The sequence below is a fragment of the Dreissena polymorpha genome, chromosome 9 (genome assembly GCF_020536995.1).
Source record: "Dreissena polymorpha isolate Duluth1 chromosome 9, UMN_Dpol_1.0, whole genome shotgun sequence".
NCBI lineage: Eukaryota > Metazoa > Mollusca > Bivalvia > Myida > Dreissenidae > Dreissena > Dreissena polymorpha.
In genome coordinates, this window is record NC_068363.1 from 71,207,078 (window position 1) to 71,232,616 (window position 25,539).

The following is a 25,539-nucleotide window of genomic DNA, read 5'->3' on the forward strand; positions in this document are numbered from 1 at the left end:
ACACGCGAAATGTTGTATCATGATGATTAGCATTTTTTAAATGAATTTTCAAGCTGTTTTATGGCCGAATGGGAGGTTTAACCTCTGAGTGTGACCTTGACTTTTGACGTAGGGAGATGGTTGTTGCTCAAGAAATTCCGTCTCTCCGTGGTTTTCATTTGTGGTAAGTTATCGTAAAATAGCATGTTAAAAAAACAAAGGAACATTTTTTGCAAAAATTGATCTTTAAATTTTTAAGAGTTACCTTGAACTTTAAGGTATGGAAACCTGTTTAAAACTAGACTTGTCGTCTTATGCTGGATTGCATGAGTGCCAAATTATCTCATACTCCACAGACAGAAATGTTAAAGCTATTTTATGGCCAAATTTTACTTTAAGTGTTACATTGACCTTTAAGGTAGGGGAAGGGGTGCTACACGCGACAAAAAATCATGTTATGATGGTGGAAATTTGTGCAAAGTTATTAAAAACCCATCACAGTACGGCAAAGTTATTGCTGAGACAAGAAATATCGCTCAGACGTATGTGCGACTGCTGTATGCTCCTTTTTTTCAAAACTGGGCATACAATGAATCGAACTACGAAAAATAAATACTCTATACACACCAAAAGTTAACTGAACTATTGTAAATAACCTTGCATTCCAAGCCAAAGGGGAGTCGCGGCGCTTATCCTATATTCAATATTAATAAGAGTTGCTTCACATGTTACACACGCTTAATTTATTACCAGAGTAGTTACACGGTTTTTCTAAGATTTGACCTTGTGATATTTTTTTTGAGCGCACGTCACCCTGGTTCTTACTCGGCCTAGATATTATCTATCTAGAGATTAAGTCATAATTGTGGCCTCTGGTGTGATAACAATTTCTTGATAAAGGACGAAAGTGACCCAGCTTCGAACTCGGCCTAGATTTTCCGTACATAAAATATTCTGACAAAGTTTCATCAAATTGGATTACAAAAGTGGCCTTTAGAATGGTGACGAGCTAAACGTTAACCATTTATATCGCATACCGTACGACACCTGACGTTGGACACAGGGTGGTCACAATAGCTCACTTCGTGCTCAGGGGAGCTAAAATGTGTCAGCAAAAGATTTATTGAAAAAGAATTTATAACAAAAAAAGTAACAACTTGTGTTGTTAGTCTGATATTCAATAATGTTATCTCTAAATTATGATGTATCGTTGTTTCCCGCAGAACTTGAAGATGCACTGTACGATCTGAAGCTCATTTCCACATTGCGACCACACTCGGGGCAGCGATGGGCCCTGTGTGCACACCTCACACACAGACAGAGGTGGTTACAAGGCATTACTTGTATACAGCTTTCATTGGCATGGCATACCTTACACTTCAGTGTGTTGTTGGGCTGAGCATCTGAAAAAAAGTTTACATCTTATTTTATCACATGCCATACCCTGTTTCCCATGTAATATAACCATTACATATATTTTTATCTTACACATGTGTAATATACTTTTTAAGCGTTTTCATTGGCTTAGTTTTCGTTCGATTGACCAATCACATTTTGTTATATTGCTGAAATGACGTTGCAACGTCAAATGACATCGCGAAATGTTTACAACATTCGAGATATATCATGTTTGCGTAAATATTTATTAAATTTGCTCATTTAAAAGCATGTGATAAAAAAGAGCTGACACTCGTTGTCATTTCATACCATATTTTATTAAACTCGTCCAGGAAATTCGTTACTCAGCTCGCCAAAATCTCGCTTACTAACAAAATTCCTGAACTCGTTTAATAAAATATGGTATGATATGACAACTCGTGCCAGATCCTATATGTGTGCAAAATACTATTTATACTAGATAAACAAGTGCATTAGTACAGGAGAAAATTAATAAGTTTTATATTAAAATGCCTATATAGCATAAATCGTTCAACTGCGTAACGTGTCAAGAAATAAAACAAATTCTCTCATAATCTCTAAATTACCCATTAGTCCCTGTGGAGAGGCCAGTTTTGACCGCAGCGGCATGATTTGAACTCAACTGTATAGAGGATCATTGTTCGATGTTATAGACCAAAAATATTACGCATACTGTCCTTGTATTGTTTTAAAAGAATGTTATTTTGCTATAAAAATATAACACACACTAGTTATGAAAAAAAAGGACATAACTTAAATAAACATTGTAGAAGATAGTAGTAGATGGTGCATTGCTATATAGTAAGCTTCGTGGTTTCATTTTTAATTGTTTGCCATATAAGTCTAAATGTAGCACTTGACTCCCGATCCCTACGGTGTGGCCAAATTTGGCACATGTGAGTGATTTGAAGAACAACTGTTTATAAGTAAATTTATGATGTTTCTCTACGCTTTTAAGTTCAAAGTTTAAAAAAAATACATCAAATTGTTAGTCTACATGTCTATGTAAATGTGATATTAACATTCTCAATGCTTAAACGTAAGAGGCGAATCCCACAATACTCATATGAACCATATGTGACTTGTTGTCATGTGCCCTCTCCTTTTTCAATAAAAATGCATTTATTTTTTGCAAAAATATCATTTTTATTATTATTATTTAGGGCTCCCTTTTTCGTGAAATTTTTAGATCATTTTAAAACAAATATGCGGAAATAGAGATGTCTGTATTTGATCGCTTATATCCAACATTGCCTATCTCAATTATGTCGTCTCTGAGAAAATAAAACGGATAATGTCCACGAAAACAAACACATTTTCTGTATTTTTTATGCAATTGACAATCGTTGCAATTGAGATTTTTGAATGTGTTTTGATTCCGCTCTATATTCTTAACTAATGTGCCTAGTCAGTAAGTGAGTTGTGAAAATTAACATGTATTTTGGCAGGTTCAAGTTCTAATGGGCTCAATAATAACATGCATGTGTATGCATAGACAGATTTTAGACCGTAAAACGAGGGAAACGAAAATGAGTTTTTGCAAGGAAAATTAACGATAGGTACATGTATATACAACAGCGGGGATAATAGTCAATATGGCGATGTTCATTCCGAGACAGGTACTTTTCGCCGTTCCAAACCCCTAATTACTTTTAAAAAATTTAAATGCCGCTCACTTTCCAGCCATATCAGTAAGAAAGTGATTAGCGTGTATTTCGTATTAATATTCGCTATATATCTCGACTTTACTCGCTACGAATTTTCTTAGCGAAAGTTGTAATTTTGTTATCCCGCTAAGAAATTTTGAAGCGAGTTAAGTCGAGATATAGGGCGAATATTAATAGTTCTAATTAAATAATTATAAGTGATAACGTACATCACGGACGCTTTAGCACGTGCAGCAGGTAGCCTGCAATATGACTTTTTGCAGGGTTGCACTCCTGAATATTTATACAAACCATATTGTTTTTCATTGATTGTACGAATGATAATATTGAAACAAGGGTTGTTTGTAAAACATGCATGCCCCCCATATGGACTGTCAGTTGTAGTGGCAGCCATTGTGTGAATATGTTTTTTGTCACTGTGACCTTGACCTTTGACATAGTGACAATAGTCATCTGCGAGTCATGATCAATGTACCTATGAAGTTTCATGATCCTAGGCGTAAGCATTCTTGAGTTATCATCCGGAAACCATTTTACTGTTTCGAGACACTGTGACATTGACCTTTGACCTAGTGACCTAAAAATCAATAGGGGTCATCTGTCAGTCATGATCAATGTACCTATGAAGTTTCATGATCCTAGGCGTTAGCATTCTTGAGTTATCATCCGGAAACCATTTTACTGTTTCGAGTCACTGTGACATTGACCTTTGACCTAGTGACCTGAAAATCAATAGCGGTCATCTGCCAGTCATGATCAATATTCCTATGAAGTTGCATGATCCTAGGTGTAAGCATTCTTGAGTTATCATTCGGAAATCATTGTACTGATTCGAGTCACTGTGACCTTGACCTTTGACCTAGTGACCTGAAAATCAATAGGGGTCATCTGACAGTCATGATCAATGTACCTATGAAGTTTCATGATCCTAGGCCTAAGCGTTCTTGAGTTATCATCCGGAAACCATCTGGTGGACGGACGGACCGACAGACCGACCGACATGTGCAAAACAATATACCCCCTCTTCTTCGAAGGGGGGGGGGGCATAATAAAATTAGAATTATATTTCGTTTGTCCATGCTCACAAAAATATACCTCCCCCCACGTGCTCAAGCGTCTGATCGTCACGAATGAATGATTTTTTCGTGAGCTTGCTCAAAATGTAGTCAAATGATCAAATGCACACTTTAAATCAAAATCTTTACTGATATTCAAGTTTGAAAACTTTTGCGTTCGAAAAGTCTCCACGTGTATGTGGTATCGAGTTTGGTGGAAACACCAGTTTGGGACCGAGAAACACGCCCGAGAAACGACCTACCTAAATGTTTTCACATATAATGTAAATAGCAATGTTGCGTAATTATTATGTCGAAAATTAATTTCACGACGAATTCCGACGCGAGATAGCGAGAATACGATGCGGGACAGCAATACAACGATACGAGAACACATTTTTAATATCGCTATTTCGCATCGTGTTCTCGTGATCTCGAATGAGCATAGGTCGAGAAGGCGAAATCACGAATACCGCCTTCCTGTTTCAAATTGCGCAGGCGAGTAAGTAGGGTTTACTCAGTTTACTTTTTTATGTCGTACAGTCTTCGTATCAGTGTTCACTTCTCATTTACGTTTAATAAATGGATTAGTGTTTATTTTGTTGAACGTTAATTTGTTGCATCTGAAAGAGAATTGTTTATAGTTTGGATAGGTGATTTTTTTTCTAAAACAAAATTGACATAAATTCACAGACAACCGTCTGCATTATATTCAAACAAGCAAACTAACAGTCCTGAATACGAACACTGTTAAAAAATCGGATAGTTAATGGATACTCAATCGAAATCGGCAAAATTAAAAACGTAAAAAAACGCTTAATAGATTGTTTGCAATTAAGCGTTTTATTAAATACATGTATTATAGAGTTGTCGGTAAAGAGCGAAAACATGAATTGTTGACACACATTCATTGATACACACATTAATAACTGATAAAAAACAAGAGTACCAAGGTCTAGTTTTACAAAATAGATAAATCTAACAAAGCGTCATCATATTTGCTATTATTAAATTATTTCAATCTCGTGCACGACGGTTTCATTACATTTGCATGTGAGAGCATGGAACGACAGCTCCGCATGGAGATTGATATTATTTATGTATTAACATACCGGAACGTCAAAAACCATTCAACAAACGTGGGGCGCTCTTCTTAAGCGATTTGTATTTTAATTGCTGTCATAAGAGCTTATTGCGTTTGTAGGCCAAACAACAACAAAAAACGTCACAAAGTTCCAACATACATTTAGTTACTGAACTAAATGAATACTAGTAACACTTCGTGGCATACAGTGAGTAAAATTTAATGTTACTGTCTTCGAATTATGATGAAGATATTTTTAAAAAACGTATTAAATCGATTACATACTTGTTTTTTCATCGAATTTTTTATCATTATCATTTTATTTAAGTATGTAAATTATACAACAATTATGTGAATGCGTTTAAAAAAAATATCGGTGTGCATAAAATATCGCAAGAAATATATATACAAAGTGATTGTATTCAGTCGCTTCGAATAACTCTCCACCATAAATGCAGTTTAACGATTCAAACTGAATAAAAGGGAACTACCGGTAGTACAGGACCAAAAGAACATTTGTGTGAAAACTGTTTTTAAAACAAGACCATCTAATGCTTTCATGTGATATTTTTTCTTACGACAGACACAGTTAAAGCATGAATGAACTAAGATATATAGCATACATAGATATCATTCAAAGGTTGAAGTTGAAATTGAGGCTAAGGCAGTGAGTGAGTGTCTGTCTGTTACATATAATAACCAGGATTTGTACCTCATATAAATATTTGTATATAATAAAACCGTGGTGTCTAAAAACTATATCTTCAATACTTGACCTGTGGTGACGATTCCAGCCTCTGCCAGTCTCTGTGGGGGCTGACCATTGGTGTGTGGCCAACCAGTAAACGTGTCCAATCGCTGTCTCATGGTAGCCCGATCAGGTTCTCGAACAATCCGGGGTCGGGTTTGTTGAGCATGGGTGTTCAGACCTACGATAGAAAACGCTAAACTTTGTTTTTAATTATTTTCATGTTGACATGTTATAAATAAAAAATTTCTTGTTTTAGTAAATAAAATCACTTGAAGGGACCTTTTCACAGATTAAAGCATGAATTGAAGTTTGTCATTAAATGCTTTATATTGATAAATGTAAACATTGGATCTAAAAAGCTCCAGTAAAGAAATAACAAGAATAAAGTTAAAAAAAGAAAAAAATAGTAACCCCACAACTGGGCTTGAACCACTGACCCCTGTGGTTAAAGTCTAACGCTGAGACCATTCGGCCATCCATGGTCATACAATGAGTGATGTACTTTAGACTTTATATAAGCAATCCTGGTAGTGTCACAAAATATAAGGACAACAACAGAACTCCCAAACTATTTAATCGTTTCGCGTTGCAACGCTTTATAATTTTCAGGTTTTTAAACTGTCAAAAGATGCATACAATTGATATTTTAGAGCATGGTTCAGTTTTACTGTTTCCTCACAAATACCATAACTACAACGAAAATTGGCGAATCAGAAACATTCTTTTTGTCAATTAACCAAAACTTGAAAAGGTCCCTTTAAGATGCAGGTACCTTTGGCATTATACAAGGTTGAGACTTGTATTTAAACAAATATGATTTACAGGTGTGTTAATAATCATCGGCGACTGGAACGCCAAGGTCGGACCAGACGCCTACCAATACATGGCCATGGACAGTAAGTAGATTTGGCACAGGACAGACCAACGACACAGGGCAGAGACTTCTTGAGTTCGCTAGTAGCCATTGACTCACCCTGGCCAACAGGCTGCACCCACACAAACCGTACAGAACAGCGTCATGGCATGCTCCAAACGTGCAAGTACACAACCAGATCGATTTCATACTGGCGCCGCAATCGTTCAAGTACAACATCAAAAAGGCGCAAACAAGAACGTTTCCTAGCGATGACTTCGGCAGTGGCAATGACTTAGTGCTGACAACCATCAAACTGAAGCTAAAGAACAAGCGCATCACCAAGCACACTCGCATTAGATGTGACTTGGGGAAACTGAAAGATCCAGAGAAAGCAGAGGCCTTTCAAGCACAGATAAGTGACAAGTTTGCAGCCCTAAACAATGTGTAGACAATAGCATTGACATCATCACCAACATCAACAATGCAGCCCTGCTGTCATCTCCGAAAGACGTTTTTGGGAGCGAGAGAACAAGCCATGGGTTACGACCGAGATCAATGATCTGCGACAAACGAAGAGAGATGGGGCATGTTAAGTGCACCAGCCTGGACTCTAGGACAGAATACAAGAACGTGAACAGGGAGGTTATGAAGAAGATGCAAGGAGGAGCCATGTATCAACATTAACAAACACATGACCACGGGCAACAGTGAGAATGCCAAACAGCGTCCTCCAGACCTCCAGCGCCGTCTATAACTACCCGCGCAGTCTGAAGGCAGGAAAACTCCGGCATTGGACAACGTCTCTTAAGAGCTGATTAAGCCCGGTGGAGAGGAAACGATTGCAGAATTGACGGTACTGTGCCAGAAGATCTAAGAGAAGAAGTGGCCAAATGATTGGACACAGTTTCAGATCAACCTCCTGACAAAAAGTACAACCTCAACCGAATGAAAAGTAAGGCCGAGGAACTGCTGGCGGAAGAGCAGGATGTATTCAGAGCTGGACGGAGCACAGTGAACAAATCTTCAACTGCAGATTTATCATTGAGAAACACCTGAAACACCAACGTGTGAACTTCAAGAAATAGTTCGACCGCGAGTGGCATGATGACCTATAGCAGGTTCTGAGATTATTCAAACTGACGAAGGGCTGGTGCAAGTCATCTAAAAACTCTACGGAAACGCTAGCAGCGCAGTACTTGTCCATGGACAGATGGATGACTTCTTCAGGACATTACTGGCCGTCGGTCAGGGATGTCTGCTATTCTTCGTTCTGTTCAATCCTTTCCTTGGAAAGATAATGCAAAAGACACCCAAGACAATCACACCTCAATTTCCATCGGTGGCAGACCGATTTCCTACTTGAGATTTGCTGATGGCATTGACCTCATGGGTGGTACAAGCAGCGAACTCCATACCAAACCAACAGACTCCATGAAAGAGCATGAGCATACGCGATGGAGGTCAGCAGAAGTCGAAGATCATGATGAACAGCATGAACAACACCAGTGCAAACATCACCATGAACGGCAAAAAGCTGGAAGAGATGACCACTTTAAAGTGCTTTTTAAGGGGGTGGGGAACCCTGTCCAAATATGGTGCCAGTAACGCTGAGGTCCTTATAAGAATCAGCTTCCCCTCTAAGCATCGGCTCTAGAAATGCATCGCAGTCTCTATCCTATTGTATTGCTTTGAGACCTGGGCACTTCACGCGATTTAAGAACGCAAAATAAAGACCTTTGAACACAAGTGTCTACGAAGACTGCTCCGCATCTCCAATATAGAGCACAAGACCAACGAGTACATCCCGAACATGACAGCGACACGTGTTGGCCAACAAGATCCCCTCCTGGCGACCATCAAACAAAAGTTGGCTTGCTTTTGACAGGTCACCAGGCACGACTCTCTTTGCAAGCTGTGTTCCAGGGCACGCTAGAAGGAGGTCATCGTCGAGGCCGTCAGAAACAAAATCCCTGCAACAGACAGACCGGTCAAGGGAAACGATGATTGATGATGATGATGATGATGATAGCGACGAAGACGACGACGAACGACGACGATGATGATGATTATAATTATTATAATTATCTTACTTTCGGATGCTGCAGTTTCATTGACGTGGGTTTCATCGCCATAATTGCCCTACAGAAAAATCCAATACATGTACAAATCAGGTTGAGGCAAGTGGGATAAAAGGAGAACATCTAAACGGATAAACAACACACATTTTTGCTTGGCATGTGCGTGTTATAAAATACAGATAGATAGATTAACAACAACTGTCATTGAAATTTTTTAACTTCGCAAAAAGACAGACTCGTGTTAAAATCGCATTCAGACATACACTATTGCTTATATAAGTTTTTCTTAAGCAGTTATGCAGTACAAGCATTGTGTCAATACATCAAGTTTTCTTTTTTGTTTCAACGATTACATCAAAGAAAATCGATAATATGTAATATATAGTAGTATGCAGGTTTATCAACGCTACTTAATGAGGGGTATACCCTGCATTACTTCTTCGTCTTCCGGAGATGCATTGCGATGATCTGAAATGTGTGCTGTAAGATGTAAGGTTCTCAAATTGTGTTTACTGATTTAGCCGACACTTATAATTAGTTAATGGTATTGTACATCAAGAGGTTGTTATTCTGTTACTCTTGCGCTGTGTATCATAACGCTTGAATAAAGTATGGTGCTATTATGTTAAGTTTTCTTACACGTGTGTGTTTTGGGATGAATTCTGGGCTTAGAGTTATGTTTTTATAGCCATCAACCTGTTTAAATCCCCATGATTTACATGTACAGTCAAAACGCGGTGACCCAAGTTATAATCATTGTTACACATTTAATATTTCAATCGTGCTACATCGGCTATCTCCGGACTCATCCGTAAGATTTAAGCAATAAATCTTCTGCTGATCCAGAGTGTTAATATTTGTGGTGTCTGTGACTTGCCTTAAATAATAAAACATGGGTTAACAAGAATTTATCTTCTGATAACATTTCTGGATGGTCATTTTTCCTATGATTGTCGTAATACGTACATAAAAGCTAGGTTACTAAAATGGACTACAAAATGTCTTCAATTAAAAACGTAAATTAAAATACTTCGTAAAACAGTCATCCTATAAATACCGATCCCTTTTCTCTTTGAATACATATGCCACACTACTTTTGGCGCACCTTCCCGTGGGGATGTAGTGTTTCGCAAAAGCGTCGCTCGTTATCCCATGTCGTCTGATTGGTTGTCGGAATGATATAGGATGATGACCTTGACCCACCACCTGAGATAACCGAGCCAATTGAAGTCACCATGGGGCGATTTTCGTCGTGTTCCGTAGCATCCGTAGCTTGTTGTGGACTTGGCATATGTAGAAGAGGCATTTGGATTTTGATTCTGATTCATCACCCTCTGTCTTTTTGGCTTGGACTTTACAAACAATATATCGTTGTTTTAAAGGATTCCGAAAATTACGGTTTTTTGTTGTTGAAAAACGATACCTCTGCAATAAACACAACGCATCATATCAATAAGCAAATTATAATTTTTCTCCAAATCGTATGCTCCAATTTGTTGAAAAAAGTGAGATCATGATAGATCCATTGAACAGAATATAGGTTATCAAACAAATAATTCATTTCTGAAGGAAAAGTTAATACATTCCGAACAGTCCGTATATATTTATTTCAGAATTTTGAATATAGGATATCAGAATAAATACCTCACATTATGACCTTTTATCAAATTCATTATATCAGGATTTTTTAGAAAAACTTTCAACTCTTAAATGTTCAGAAATATTCTCTACAACTTAATTATGTATGCAATGGCGGCCATTTTTAAAAGTGAATTTTCGAACTACATGTATGCCAATATATCGTACCCGCAATAGCTCTGTGCAATTCACACAAAAATGCGCCCTCTTCAGCGTCAACTTTCTTCTATTTCCTGCAAAGAGTGATAATCTCACATAACACATATTCGAAATTGATTGACACAAATATTCTGACGAATAATGTTCAATACACGTGATCACACTGTCAATGTTTTCGACAAGCGACGGACACAAAAAAGTTCACCAAAGTTAACTGCCTGCATGTTGTGCCCATAAGAGCGCAACAAACAAGATAAATGGCAATTGCGTTTAAACAATTAGCGCAATAAGCATTTGGATAATCATAACCCCGATAACTACATGAAGTCAGAAATTGATATACACAATGCACAGGCAGCAGTATCATAAAAAAAAATTGCCCCCCCCCCCCACGGACCATACCCCCCCCCCCGAGCTTACCCCAGGGGTTCCAGATTGTTAAATGTACACCTATTGTGTATGGTTTAACTTTCCAACAACGAACATTGACAAAAAATAACAGTTTAAAAACATAAAAAAAATACCCCTCTTATAGGTATTATATATACAATATATATAATATATATATATATATATATATATAATAACTATACGAGGGTTATTTTTTCAAACTGTGTATTTTTGTCAATATTCGTTGTTGAAAAGTCAAACCATACACAATAGTTGTACATTTAACAATCTGGAACCCCTGGGGTAAGCTCGGGGGGGGGGAGGTAGGGTCCCCGGGGGGGGGGGGGCAAATTTATGATACTGCTGCCTGTGACACAATGTATATATAATCGTACAATACGTCGGCCGTGTTTATGAGTATTTTTTATTTGTGGTTGGGTTCTCGCGTAAGACTTTTTATTATTGTATAAAATTAGTTTAACTTTTCCAGCAAACATTATTCGATCATCCAATCATCAGTCATTCAATGAATCTTAAAAAAATAATACGTTAGATGTTGTGACAGAAGTATTCTAATAAGTCAAAATCGTGTTTCTTTACCTTCATGTTCAATCATGAACACACAAGTTGACTAATAACGTTATATATAGTATAATCTTTTAAATATGTACAATTGTTTTTCTGACATTAAAATGTCTTATTTTCTTTCGTGTATTACTTGTTCGTGCATGAAAGGGACGCACCCTCGACATTCAAAGGTCCCATATATGCATCTTTTAATAGCGGTTGTATTTGTATTTGTTAAGTTCTTTAAAGGACGCAAAAAGACTATTGTATATGCCTAATTCTCATAAACAAGTGAGCCATGATGGACCCCGAGAATCTTCCTAATTTAAAAGCAAACGAATTGTAGAAGATTTGACCTGGTTATCTAGATTTTGACCCCACTTGACACAAATTCAATCTTGGCCTTGATACAGATTGAGATTGCGTCATAAATGTGGCTTCAAGAGTGGTAAAAATGTTTCACTTAGATTTGACCTGGTGACCTTAGTTTAGGGAAAACGGGACAGATTTGAACTTGACCTTGATATAAGATAAATATTCTAACCAAGTGTCCTCACGGTTGAGCCAAATATGGTCTGTAGAGTGTAAGCAAGACAACAAGTGTTAACAAGTTTTAACTACGCACGATGTCCACCGCGAACTACACACCGCTCGACGACGGACGCCGGACAAATACTTATCACAAAAGTTTATGCGTGCCTTCCTAACAATAAGTTAAATATTGACCTAGGTGAACTGATTTTACGAATTAATCGTCAAATGCATCCGAATTGATCCTCGTTGAAAAGCACCGAGACCGTTAAATAATTTGTACCCAAGGATGATTACCTAGCTATCACCGGATATTATTCAAAATCACGCACATTCGAAATCAAGAACATTCGGAAGAAAAATAAATAAATAATATAAATATAAATTGTATATGTAATATCCAGCTACTTGGTTTTAACACAAATATATTCAATAAGTTGGTGAAGTCATGTATTCCAGCGAACATAGCGCCACCGACTGCACTTTGCAATATAGAATTTCTTCCACCAATACCATGCGTAATATGCAAATGGTAGGGTATATTCCGTTAAGCTGAACACGCAGCGGGTATATACGATTTTGTAAAATATTTATGAATTTATATAAACTGTGTAAAAAACTTTATATATATATATTTTAATATAAATTAAAATAAAAGTTAAGAAGAACATGTGTCGAAAAATGCGAAATAAGCCAGATATTTAATTCTGAAATTGAAAACGGCTGTACAGCCGAATTCGCCAGCATGTATACCATACATGTACGATGTGCATCTAAACTTAGTTTAACGGTTTATTTGAATTCCTGCAACGACATCTATTCATACGACACACGAACACTATCTCCGATCCTAATACAAAGACGAATGCTTCGGTTATTGTAGGAAAATATGTACGTCATTATCGGCTCGGGGCGCTAATTTGTCTTTGCTGCATTTTATGAAATTCGGCTTTAATGTATAATTTTTCTTGCCTATTTTGTGTTATTGTAACATATTTTATCAATATATTACAATTAAACACATATAAAAAATCGTATATACCCGCTTTAAGGACATGACGTATTCTCTAATAAACACCTGTGTACAATGATAACAAACAATAATTAACTTTAAACATTATCAGTCCTAATCAATGTGCATAATTATATCGTTAATTTACAATTTGAACTAATAATGTTCATCTAATTTTCAGGAACCTAAAAAGGTTCACTTTGGGTGAAGTTTCAGCGTACAGAGCCGCAATAATGTACTCTGTACCGAAACGACCCTAAGGGACAGAATAAAAGGTCGCGTTGATGCAAATGCAAAAGTAGGACACGAGACAATTTTCACCATAGAAGAAGAAACAAAGGCCTACGACCATGTAACGTATATGGGAGATATTGGATCTGGGTACACACATAAATCGGTGGAGTATTTGGGGAAAGATTTTGCGGAGTCTTTGGGAAAAGCAATAAAACCCGAACTAAAGTGCCTTAACGAAACTGGTTCGATGGATTTTGTAGATGAAGATGGCATGAACTGAAGTCATCAAAATCTCAAAAGCTAGATCTATCAAAAGCAAAACTGTCCAGAGAAGCACCCAATATACATGTATATTATGTTTTCCATGTACTCACCGAGAACAAAATAATAGATACACCTCAAAAGATATTCAATATTGACGAATATGGTGTCACCAGTGAACATTCCCCAACAAAAATCATATAAAAAGGACACCATTCCACAAAATATAACGGCTGCACGGTTATCCATTGTTACCATCATTGCAGCTGGTAATGCTGCTGGTCAAAGTGTGCCACCTTATTATGTCTTCCCGGGACAACGTTGGGACGATGGCTTTTGAAAGGTTCATGTCCAGGATCAGCAGGGGAGATGTCAAAATCTAAATAGTGAAATACACTAGAGTTACTGAATTATCTGACAAAACATTTTATTTCTTATGTTTCTAAAGACAGCGAATATCCCACACTCATAGTGTATAATGGTCACCGTTCGCATTAACATTAACATGGCTGAATGGGCAAAAGCGAATAATGTCATCCTTTTTCTTCTGCTACCACACTCGAGTTATTTAACTCAGCTCCTGGATGAAGGCATTTTCGGGTCTTTCATGAAGATAAATCCTGGGTTGAACATTACAAATACAACCTTGCCGAGGTAAAATCAATGCCCTATATAAAAGCCCTTTCTCCAGAAAATTTAACATCAGCATTAAAGAAGACTGGCCTTGCACCGTACAATAAATCATCAATTCATTGAAACAAGATAGCACAATCTACAATCTTTGATGAAACTGATATATCATCCGAAACAACAATCATAGTGAAGAAACTGTTACCCCATGCAGAGTGCTGATGATGCAAAACATGAATCAGAGTCCCGAGATGTTGATTTCTTTACCAAATAAACCATTACCAAAGCAGCAAAGCCCAATCCGAAACGATATGTGCCTCCATTTAAAGTCACAGGCAACTTGATGGACGAAAAGAATGTTCAACAGCTAACAGCTGTAGCCAATACATCCGTTGTCGCAATTCATCTTGGAGATAAAGAAAATGACACACCAAAAAAATCTAAGCCGAGTACATCTGGGCTCAGCAAACAAAATGTTTCTATTTTGAGACCTGAGGGTGCCATTATTAATGAGGATATTACTACTGACTTTGAAACGTGTTGTGTGTGCAATATGTTTTTGCCAGCAGACATTGATAAGTTCCCATACATTGGTGACATGGGGAAAGTTTGACAAAGGTCCACATTGGATACATTTGAAATTATATTCAAATGTCAGAGTTGTACGACGGGACACTAAATTTCTGTTTCCACATTGCGAATAAAAATGTTCACTGTATTACGATTGAAAACACAGATACATTCTCTGTGTAAACGTTAAAAGTGATGAATATTACTATTTTTTATAAAAGTTTATTTTAAATTTGATTTGTTTATTGTTTCAAGTGATTACAAGGTTGAACAAGGTTGAACATTTATATTTTGAGATAATTAAATTAAAAGCAGAGGGCTTTTAGTCTTTTTTCCAGTTGTTGTCGATTATCCACCGCATGAAATGTGTGTTATTCAATGTATTGCATATTAATACATGCCAAGTGTTATACTTGTTTATACATTTTATATATCACTGCATAGTTCATATAACATTTCCTTAGACCGTTCGTGAATTTACATACTCTGATATTTGCATAATAAAAGATTTCTAAAAATATCCCCATTACATACACTTGTAGACTTTTCTAACGCAACGCGTATTCATATCAATTTAGCTCCCTTATTTTAAAACGGATTTTGTTGAAATTTTTACTCAGAATAATTCAACGCATATCTAATACTTGATATAAATTTAATTTTAATTGATCAACTTTAAATATATAACATAACAATTTAAAAAAATAACCGAACAAGTAATATTCTCAAAATCGTACATCGACAAATAATAATGTGAAAAGTAAAACGCATTAACTTACACGCCCTTATGACCAACCGGCTTGCAACATTTCGCTCATGAATATTCATGCAAGCCATATTTTTTTAATTAATGTTATGTTTTCCTGGTGTAAAACCTCATTCAACAGTGACGATCGATCGATCGATCGATCGAGAGAGAGAGAGAGAGAGAGAGGAGAGAGAGAGAGAGAGAGAGAGAGAGAGAGAGAGAGAGAGAGAGAGAGAGAAAGAGAGAGAGAAAGAGAGAGAGAGAGAGAGAGAGAGAGAGAGAGAGAGAGAGAGAGAGAGAGAGAGAGAGAGACTATTACACTATTACTGTGTAATTTATCAGGTGATGCTAAGCATAACAAGAGCTGTCAGAGGACAGCACGCTCGACTATTTGAGTGCTTGACAGTATAACCACCCATCATGGGAAAATTGTTCATATTCAATAATTCATTACACGATCTTTCAAAAATAAAAAAGGAACAAATTAAAAAATGGGGGGTAGGGGGGGGGGGTAGGGGAGTGAGACTGGGGTGTGGTAATTTATTAGATGATGTTTAAAAAAAAATTGGGGGGGTTGGGGGGTAGGGGGGGTGGGGGGTGAGAGGGGGGTATAATGAGGGGTGTGGTAATTTATAAGATGATGTTAAAAAAAAATATTTTTTTGGGGGGGGGAGTGGGGGGTAGGGGGGTGGGGTGAGAGGGGGGTATAATGTGGGGTGTGGTAATTTATTAGACGATGTTTAAAAAAAACAATTGGGGGGTAGGGGGTGGGGTGAGAGGGGGTATAATGTGGGGTGTAGTAATTTATTAGACGATGTTTAAAAAAAAATTGGGGGGGGGGGTTGAGGTTGGGGGGGAGGGATTCTGGTAGGGGCGTGGGGGTATTGTTAGGGTGGAATCCATTGTGGTATTCAGGTAAGTGTTGTTTTGTCAAAGTAATAATAAAATGTGATCATAAATAAAGAAGTTATGGCAATTTAAGCAAAAGGTTCTATTATCTAAGTGCAAAAGGGGCCATAATTATGTCAAAATGCTTGAAACAGTGGTCTGCTCTTGATAATAGGTTGGGGTCATGTTGGTAAACAAGTATGCAACATATAAAAGCAATATGTCAAAGGATATAGGAAATATTTGGGGTAGTACGCAAACTTTAACATAGAGTTATCAATAATATGCATATTCTAAGTATAAAAGGGGCAATAATTTTGACAAAATGCTTGATAGAGTTGTCTGCTCTTGTTTATAGGTTGGGGTGATGTTGGTAAACAAGTATGCAAAATATAAAAGCAATATGTCAAGGGACAATGAGAATAAATGGGGAAGTACGAAAACTTTAACATTTGCTGCATATTCTAAGTGGAAAAGGGGCCATAATTATGACAAAATGCTTGATAGAGTTGTCTGCTCTTGTTTATAGGTTGGCGTCATGTTGGTAAACAAGTATGCAAAATATGAAAGCAATATGTCAAGGGAGAAAGAAAATATTTGGGGTAGTACGAAAACTTTAACATTTGCACGCAGACGCTAACGCTAACGCAGACGCCGCCGCCGGGGTGAGTAGGATAGCTCCACTATATATATTTCATATATAATAGTCGAGCTAAAAATGGCGAGATTTGCCTTTGAGGACTTTCATTTGTGTCGAGCCGCATACGTTGCAACTCTTTCAAATCCTGTATATAACAATAGTATAACTTGATTCCGAATAATAGCGCAAACCTCCAAAGATGAATATATGTGTCAGAAACACAATGCACCCTATTGCGCCGCTTTGAAATAAAATTTCAATATATCATTTGGCAGGTTAAGATATTATCTCCCTTTTACAGCTTATTACTTCCCTTGGATTGTATTTTTTTTACTTTTAAAGGATGACCTTGACCTTTCACCACTCAAAATGTGCAGCTTCATGAGATACACATGCAAGCCAAATATCAAGTTGCTATCTTCAATATTCAAAAAGTTATTACTAAACTTTAACGAAGATTAAAGTTTTTGTTAAAGTTTTGGGACACGCACACATACTATGACAGACAGACAGGCCAAAAACAATATGCCCCCGATCTTTTGATCCGGGGACATAAAAACACCATATTAGTCACTTGTGTATCAGGCGGAAATCAGATATTTCAGATCACCCATTAATATCACATTACGTTTTGTAAATGACAAATCAAATTGTAATTCATTTGTATGAAGAATTGATGCCAGACTGTTTTTAGAAGCAAACGGAGAAACGTCGATAACATATTCTGACTTTTATAGACGATGTCCGACTATTGACCTTTTTGCGAGATGGAAGGTATATTACGTTTAAAGAAAGTACACAATGTTCGTACTGAAACGCTGGCCTATGCAACACCCAATAATTTCATAGGTTTGTATTTCAATACATAACTATATAACATGGCGGTTCGTTATAATATTAGGCTAGGTAACAAATCGGAAAAGCAATAATTGCATGTTATGAAAATATTGGAGCAAATAATGTAATATTAACAAGAAATATCTTTAAAAAAGATAAACGGCGTTGATTGTGGTTGCAGTTAATGAAAGTTAAAGACTTCAATGAATGAGATCAAAGATAGCGAATGTCTTTTTCTGTGCAGTTCTTAGCTGCAGCAAACGCAGTACGGGATAATACGCGGAGTTTTCGCGGCTTATTTTACATTATTACATATTGCTGGTCATAAACGTATAGATACAAAACAGAAAACCAAAAGAAGAATGGAAGTGAAATTAAAACATATGAGTCAACCGGCCACACGCGAAGTATCCGAATATATTTTAAATATTTATACGCGCGTTCTTCGAACAAACCTGTTTTAGTGGTTTGTCTGGCGTTGCTATTTGATTCGATTTTTAACAGTATCGAGAATCATTGCGCTCATGCTTAATTCATTAGTCAATATGATGGCATAATTCTTGTTAAATTAATTAAAAATAATATTTATCATGGTATTGTTGTAAAACACATTAAGAATCTATTATTGACATACCATATGATATCGCTGGATATCTTCATTTAACATCTGTCTGGTCTAAAGAAAATTCCAGTTCACCTAGTTCACGCTATAGCGTCTTTATTATGTAACGATTATTTTCCTGGCCGCGAACTGCGATCAGCACATAGGGTAGAGACGCAGCGATGACCTGTATGTAAACTCTGACATTCACACACAGTGGCCGCAAATTGACCCGGTATACCTCGCGAGTTGAAATGCAATGCATTAAAGTGAGTCTTCGCTTCCACTGCTCTCTATACTTTAACATGTTAACATGTTGACAGGAATATGGAAGTTAGTACTAAATATGAGAAAATAGCCTTTAAGTGCAAACGTTCTCGCGCTGAAAATCTTCTGAAAATAAAAGGTGGACGCACAAACTGTATTGATGTCGAGATTGAGTGTAAAACTGTTCTATCTATTAAGCCTTTTCATTAGATATATAATTGTTTCATGCTGAACACGCAGTAAAACAGTGTTACAAAGACGCGGACATGTTTCCAATGTTCTGGTCGTATTCTCAAATCAGCCAATGCAGTCAATGAAGTGTATTCATCTGTACTTGGCCGCGGGAAGTTTTATTTGAATTCTAATGGACGCTAACAAAGGTCAGGCTAAGGTGAACAGCTGGCTTAATACAGCTTACGCCGAAAAATAAATCTTGAAATTTTATAACACACGAATTGACTGATGAGAAAGGACAGGCACACACAATGATTATTCAAATCGTTCAGATTAAAAATGCTGTACATGCTATTTATTTCTGTATTTAGATACGATAGTTTCATACTTAATATTCGGTTAGCGCGATTTCAAAACGAAATACAGTATATCTATATTTTTAATTAACAAAATCCATGAGTAGAGTATCTACTGGCGGGAAAATATCACCAACATTTTATTGGCTGGCATAAAGGTCAAGAAACGAGAAAATCTGGGTGGAACACTTCACCGAAAAAATCAACATGTTATGTATACTATTAAATTCTGAAATTGCTATTGTTGCCCACCATACTTAAAAAGTAATGTATTATAGAGTGACCTAGATTTTACGGACGTTTTGACAGGTTATACGTCCCTTCTACTTACACGTCCATAATTCTCAAAACAAAGAGAAATAAATGCGTTTGTATAATGATTTTTGTGAGGGAGTGAATCTATACTTGAGGTAATAAATCGGCGTTTTTGCAAATTAGTTAGTTACTGATTTTCGGCAAGTACCGCGATACAGCGAGGTTCCGATATGTATGGTATGAGGCATGACACTGGCTGGTATTTCAATTACAGATTTATCGCTTGCCAACAGACTGATCCTGGACTTCACACGAGTTAAGAAAAACCCACTAACCCATCGATACTAACAACGTTTGGTTCATTATATCAACCAATGATAGCATACTTTAAATAATAACGGTTGCTTCGCTGTGTTATTGTTAAAGGATTATACATGGGTAAGCTTTATTTGTACCAGCAGAAAATTAGTGGGTTTTTTTCCAAATGGTTGCTTTTCCGAGAAACATATATTCGAATTTGCTGAAACAGCACAGTGGTGTTGAGAAGAAAGCAATCTTGGACTGGCTCCGAGCAATGCTCGGGATCAAATTGCAAACCTCCGCGTGATTAGACGGAAACCAGAATAGCTGAATTGTACAATTTTTTTGTGTCCATACTATACATAGATGGTAACGTCACTACGTTATTGTTACCTCTATACTAAAGTAGTTCTGCGTAGGAATGAAAATGTTAATAATGAAAGAAAAATCGTTTTTTATTGTTTATTTAAAACGGAATGTTTTTAAAGAAATGTTATTAAATTATGTTTAAATGTGATTTTGAATCTCTATTAAGACTGATAGCGATTATAAGAAGCACGATTACCTGACCTACTTTCGCTTTCACTTTTCACTCATAAAAGAAGTGCTACCCACAATTCCTTTCGCGTTAGTACCACTGGGGGCTGACGAGGTCAAAGCGTAGTCCGTTTCGCTACGACGTCGGGTATATGTTTTACTACGAAAACATGGTGTAAATACACTACTTAATCAGGCGAGTTTCATATTTTCTGGTGTTTATGGATTAGAGAACGGAACATCCAGTAATGGTAGGTACTTATTTTCAATAACAAACTAATAACAAATGCGCGTAGTTGCAACCTTTAAGTTTATTTTGAGCTAAAATCGAATTATTTTGATTTGAAGCAATGCATAAGGTGGTTATTCTGTTAAAATAGCCAATTACGGTAACTTAAATTAAATAAAACTACATTTTACTTTGATTCAGTGTACATTACACATTTTAAAGTACAAAACAGGTTACGAACATATATTTTAATTATTCAAATGCTTTGTTTCGAAGGAAATTACAAGTCGCTTTATGTAAAGGTTTCGCACAGAGTATGTATTGGTTGCGCAACGAAGTACAAATATAATGTATAGGTTGCTCAACGAAGTTTCTGTATCCATTTCAGGACATATCACATGCAGTTTGCAGTTACTGCAGACTGCCATTTCCCAGTGCAAAAGATGCCGTGCTTCACTGTGCGCATGAACATCCAAACGAAAAGGTTGAACCCGGTGAAAGCCTGCAGAGTCCCGGCAGAGCCCCGGTAAACCGTCACTACGCCGGCACTCACCGGGGTTATACCGGCATCAGACCCCGGCAGAGCTGCGGCAACGCCCCGGTTTAACCGGGGACAACCGGGGCTCCACCGGGAAAGTATTCAAATGTTTAATACCTCCGGGATGAACCAGGAGTTACCGGGAAGGACCGGCAATAACCAGCTTGGCATTGGAAACAACCGGGACTGCACCGGGAACAACCGGGACGGTACCGTCAGAGCACCGGTTTACTTATGTAACGTAGCTATAAAGGGACTCTGCCGGCATTCACCGGGGCGTTGCCGTAGCTCTGCCGGGGTGTGTTTGGGCCCCGGTGGAGCTAAGGTGCCGTCCCGGTTGTTCCCGGTACAGTCCCGGTTGTTCCAGGTGCCACGCAGGTCGTTGCCGGTCCTACCTTGTGACTCCCGGTTCATCCCGGAGGTATTAAATATTTTAATACTTTCCCGGTGGAGCCCCGGTCGTCCACGGTTCATCCCGGTGGAGCACCGGTTCATCCCGGTAGGGCCCCGGTTCATCCCGGTATATGCCTGATCACGCACTGGGGCTCCGCCGGCATCATAGTGAGACTGGGCCTTAACCGCATTGTAACACGAGGTAAATTTACCGGCCGTCATGTACGCAGTTAACAATAACCTGTGACAGAAACCCACTGCCACACCTTTACAACAATATATTGATTATGCAATTGCGAATTTGTGCCGTTGGGGTCCTACTTTCCACACCTTACGGCTGTTACAGGTGTGGATTTTACAGGTACAATCATGTATACGAACATGAAATTCACCTCAAAATTAGTTGACGATAACCGATTTTCAAGAAAATCGCTTTGATATATACAATGTAAAAATCAAAATCCGTATGAGATAAATAATGATCGAAGTTGGGACATGGGATTTACTTTGACATAAGCAGAGATAAGCGAGTTGGGGATAACGAGAATCGAATGTCATTTGATAAAGAGTACCGTATGCTGAAAACCTATCGTCGGTCTCTATCAAAATGAACGTATAAGGGATTGTCAAAAGGTGAAGATGCGTCATTTTTATTGAGACCGACGACATTAGGTTCTCGACTCTCAACTGTCATCTTATATATGGATTTTCGATTTTAATCGTTTCCTTTGGCCTAGTCGTGAATGTAATTAGATCATAATAATGTGCATTACCATGTCGACTGTGCGCTTCGGATCATGTTGTGCCGTTGTTACTACCTCTGTCTCAAAGGAAATATCCAGCCACTCCATGACTCTGTATTAAAAACTTTTTTTTCTTTATTTTGCCTTTGAGAGATAACTAATACGTCTTCTGTGAGAAACGCATGCACGCTAAAGCGTTGTCGTAGCGAGGCATATACGTATACTGTCAGAGACATGATCATGCCTTATAATAATAATTAGCCTTTATTTCTGATAACTGGGTCACCCTACACATTTCTTAACACACCAGTGGCTTAACAATACATAGATCAATATGGAAATTGTAAAATTGTGTCAATTAAACACAGTTGTAAACCTTAATTGCATTTTTTAAAGTGAAACTTGACTTCGGTTTGATAAATCAGCGGTATATTTCATGTTAAACCGCATAAACCAGACACATCTTGGATTATAATTTGATGTAACAGACCTATGAAATGACATTGTGCTTAAATTCAGAGTTTTGTTATTACAAAATCATAATCTTACATGTTTTAAACACAATGTTCGACTAATCCGTTCTCGATGTCATGTGTATTTAAACAATGTTTTCGTAGTAAAACATATACTCGACGTCGTAGCGAAACGGACTACGCTTTGACCTCGTCAGCCCCCAGTGAGTACACACAGGTCAGTAAGACCGGTGTGTAAACAAACGCTCTTTCGGTGACGTCATCCTCTATTTATAGATTGTGAATGGTACGCGAGTGCAAGGAATGTCCAATCTATAAATATAGGATGACGTCACTATGTTATTAAAAGATCTGAAAGATCGTTTGTGGAGTTTGTCAAATCGCCGTGGGAAGATAACCGCTGCGTGGAGTTTCATAAGACTACGGAAGTTATTTATAAGACATAAGGAAGTTATTTATTGTGACTGTAAGTTATATTGTACCTCTATTCTGTGAATTTTATCCTTTGAAATCACTGCTTAACATCGATATTTCTGATTTTTAGTTTTCCAGCAATATGAGCATCCTGTTGATCTACCTTAAGAGTTTACAGATGACTCAAACAGTTTACAGAAACAATGGCTGACTGGATTTTTCACTGCGCAGTTTACGCCTCGCCTCAAATCGAAAGTAAAACGTATATGGATGAAAACGACTTTTTCATTTTTCGAATTAAGTAAATCAATATAGCTATATGCATCGATTGCTTTATTTGTATTGAAATTACATCAAATGAATGTCAGGCGATGAATTGAGCACAGTTTAAGGTCAATATATTTCCTTACAACGCGCATGCGCGAGATTCAATCCTTAGGTGGTGGAATGCATAGGAAAAGAGGCTATAAATGATTATAAAAGTCTGTTTCATTATCGGTCGATTGTATTAAACCTCACAGCAGTAACGCACGTACTGCACATGCTCAAAGTAAAAAACTTTAGCAACCGATCAGAAAGGCCGATATTATGAGAAACAGTGTACACGATACTGATTACTACATGTAGCTTAGTCTCACCTGAATTTGAGCAAAATGTTACCAATTTTAATGCAGTTTTTGTTAAGTCCAAGAATACACATTTAACTATAGATTGGCGTATTAAACATGTATGTTTTTCACTCTTTTCACTTAAAATATTCAGAATTTTTTTATTAAGAGGGCCTATTCTACGGATAAACATGCTAAGTATCCCACCGACGTGTTTCGGTTGTGATCATTGTGTACACTCCGTTCTTGATTGTGTCTATATATCTCGCTTCTCATCTAACTTTATTGAATACATACCTTTACGTCCCTACGTATTCTTTCTTCTGTATATATCCGGATAAGTAGGCACACTTCTTATACTCTTAAGAGTTATTCCGCGGAACAATTTTCTTTTTTAAACTAGCACAATTTCTTGCATTTCTTTAGTCATCTTAATTTGATAACATAAAATTAGCAAACACTAGACACGGTGTTTTATTCGTGTAGCACATGTATCCTGTTGCGTAATGATCGGCACGCTTTATGAATACACCGAAGATTGATAAGTCAACAGATCTTTAACACAGAAGTTTGACATGTCAGTCACTGGTAAAATGTTTTTAATTGGACAAAATGCATTGGCTGCAGTGCCGTAGCCAGACCCAAAAGTAAGCCGAGGCAGTATCTTAGGTCCTTCTAGGGGGGTCCGCTAGGGGGTCCGGGGGCATGCCACCCCCCCCATATTTTTTTTATGCCTAGAACGTCTCTGGTGCGTTTTAAAGGCCATTTAAACTACATTTTATACCTAAATTATCGGAATCGTAGACGCTACATATTACCGTTTGGTATCAATAAAGTTAACCAAAAAAAATCTGCTACAAGTTCATTGTCAATTTTATATACTGTTACCATAAACGGTGTTTGAAGTGACAATGATGTAACAAACGTAACTACAGAAAAATAGTCATATACTTCATTTGGAGTCAGATAAAAAAAGAAAAAAATGAGACACAGCTCTCTCATACAAGCCATAGTATGTATATAGATAATATAATGTGCTTTATTATTGAAATACTAAAATAAAATAGATCTACCTTATAATATGAAGAAACAGATCTATCAAACATTTTAGCGAATAATGTTTCATGAACATGTTTTATTATTCTTCAAATTGTAAATATCAATCTTTTTGAACGCTAATTCAACTCTCCTGTCTCCAGTCGAATCCCACATTTGAAGAATTGTTTTCGATCAACTGGAATGTGTTTATGCACAAACATTAAAGCGATGCCATTAAGCCGTTCCTCTTTCATAGTAGAACGTGTCCACGTTTTAAGCGTTCGCAATGCGCTAAAACTCCGCTCACATGTACAAGAACCAATAAAAATATCATTTCTTAAGTTAACATCAAATCAGCTTCCGCAAACTTGCTGTTGTAGTTCAGACAAGTTCACCGTGAAAAAATTCGTGGACGATTTGTTTTTCCATTTAGAGCTTGAAAGCACAATAGGGCTCCTTAAAGAAATATTTAAATGCATTAAATCAAAAGCGTTTTCAATCATAAACACATATAAAAAGGATCATTGGTGGAATTTACTTAAACACGGACCTACTGGGATTCGAACCAACGCAGTGACAATATAATACAGGGAGCAATGGATCCAGAATCTGACGCCTT

At 37.3% G+C, this 25,539-nt stretch overlaps 1 protein-coding gene and 1 long non-coding RNA gene across 3 annotated transcripts in view; one reads left to right on the forward strand and one right to left on the reverse strand.

Moving 5' to 3' along the window:
- Positions 1 to 25,539, forward strand: part of LOC127845826 (uncharacterized) — a 100,605-nt gene that overhangs the window by 52,158 nt on the left and 22,908 nt on the right. The gene's annotated exons all lie outside the window — the stretch shown is intronic.
- Positions 398 to 23,569, reverse strand: LOC127845822 (uncharacterized). Of its 2 annotated transcripts, none has more exons than XM_052376973.1 (6): positions 23,343 to 23,569; positions 10,696 to 10,760; positions 9,995 to 10,314; positions 8,902 to 8,950; positions 5,981 to 6,133; positions 398 to 1,382 (listed from the first exon to the last, which is right to left on the reverse strand). In XM_052376973.1, the coding sequence occupies exons 3-6, from the start codon at positions 10,193 to 10,195 to the stop codon at positions 1,177 to 1,179; spliced, it is 609 nt and encodes a 202-aa protein (XP_052232933.1). In that variant the 5' UTR covers positions 10,196 to 10,314; positions 10,696 to 10,760; positions 23,343 to 23,569; the 3' UTR covers positions 398 to 1,176. The 2 variants fall into 2 exon arrangements, with proteins under 2 accessions (XP_052232933.1, XP_052232932.1); XM_052376972.1 differs by lacking the exon at positions 23,343 to 23,569 and adding an exon at positions 20,513 to 20,530 and having other exon boundaries at positions 1,143 to 1,382.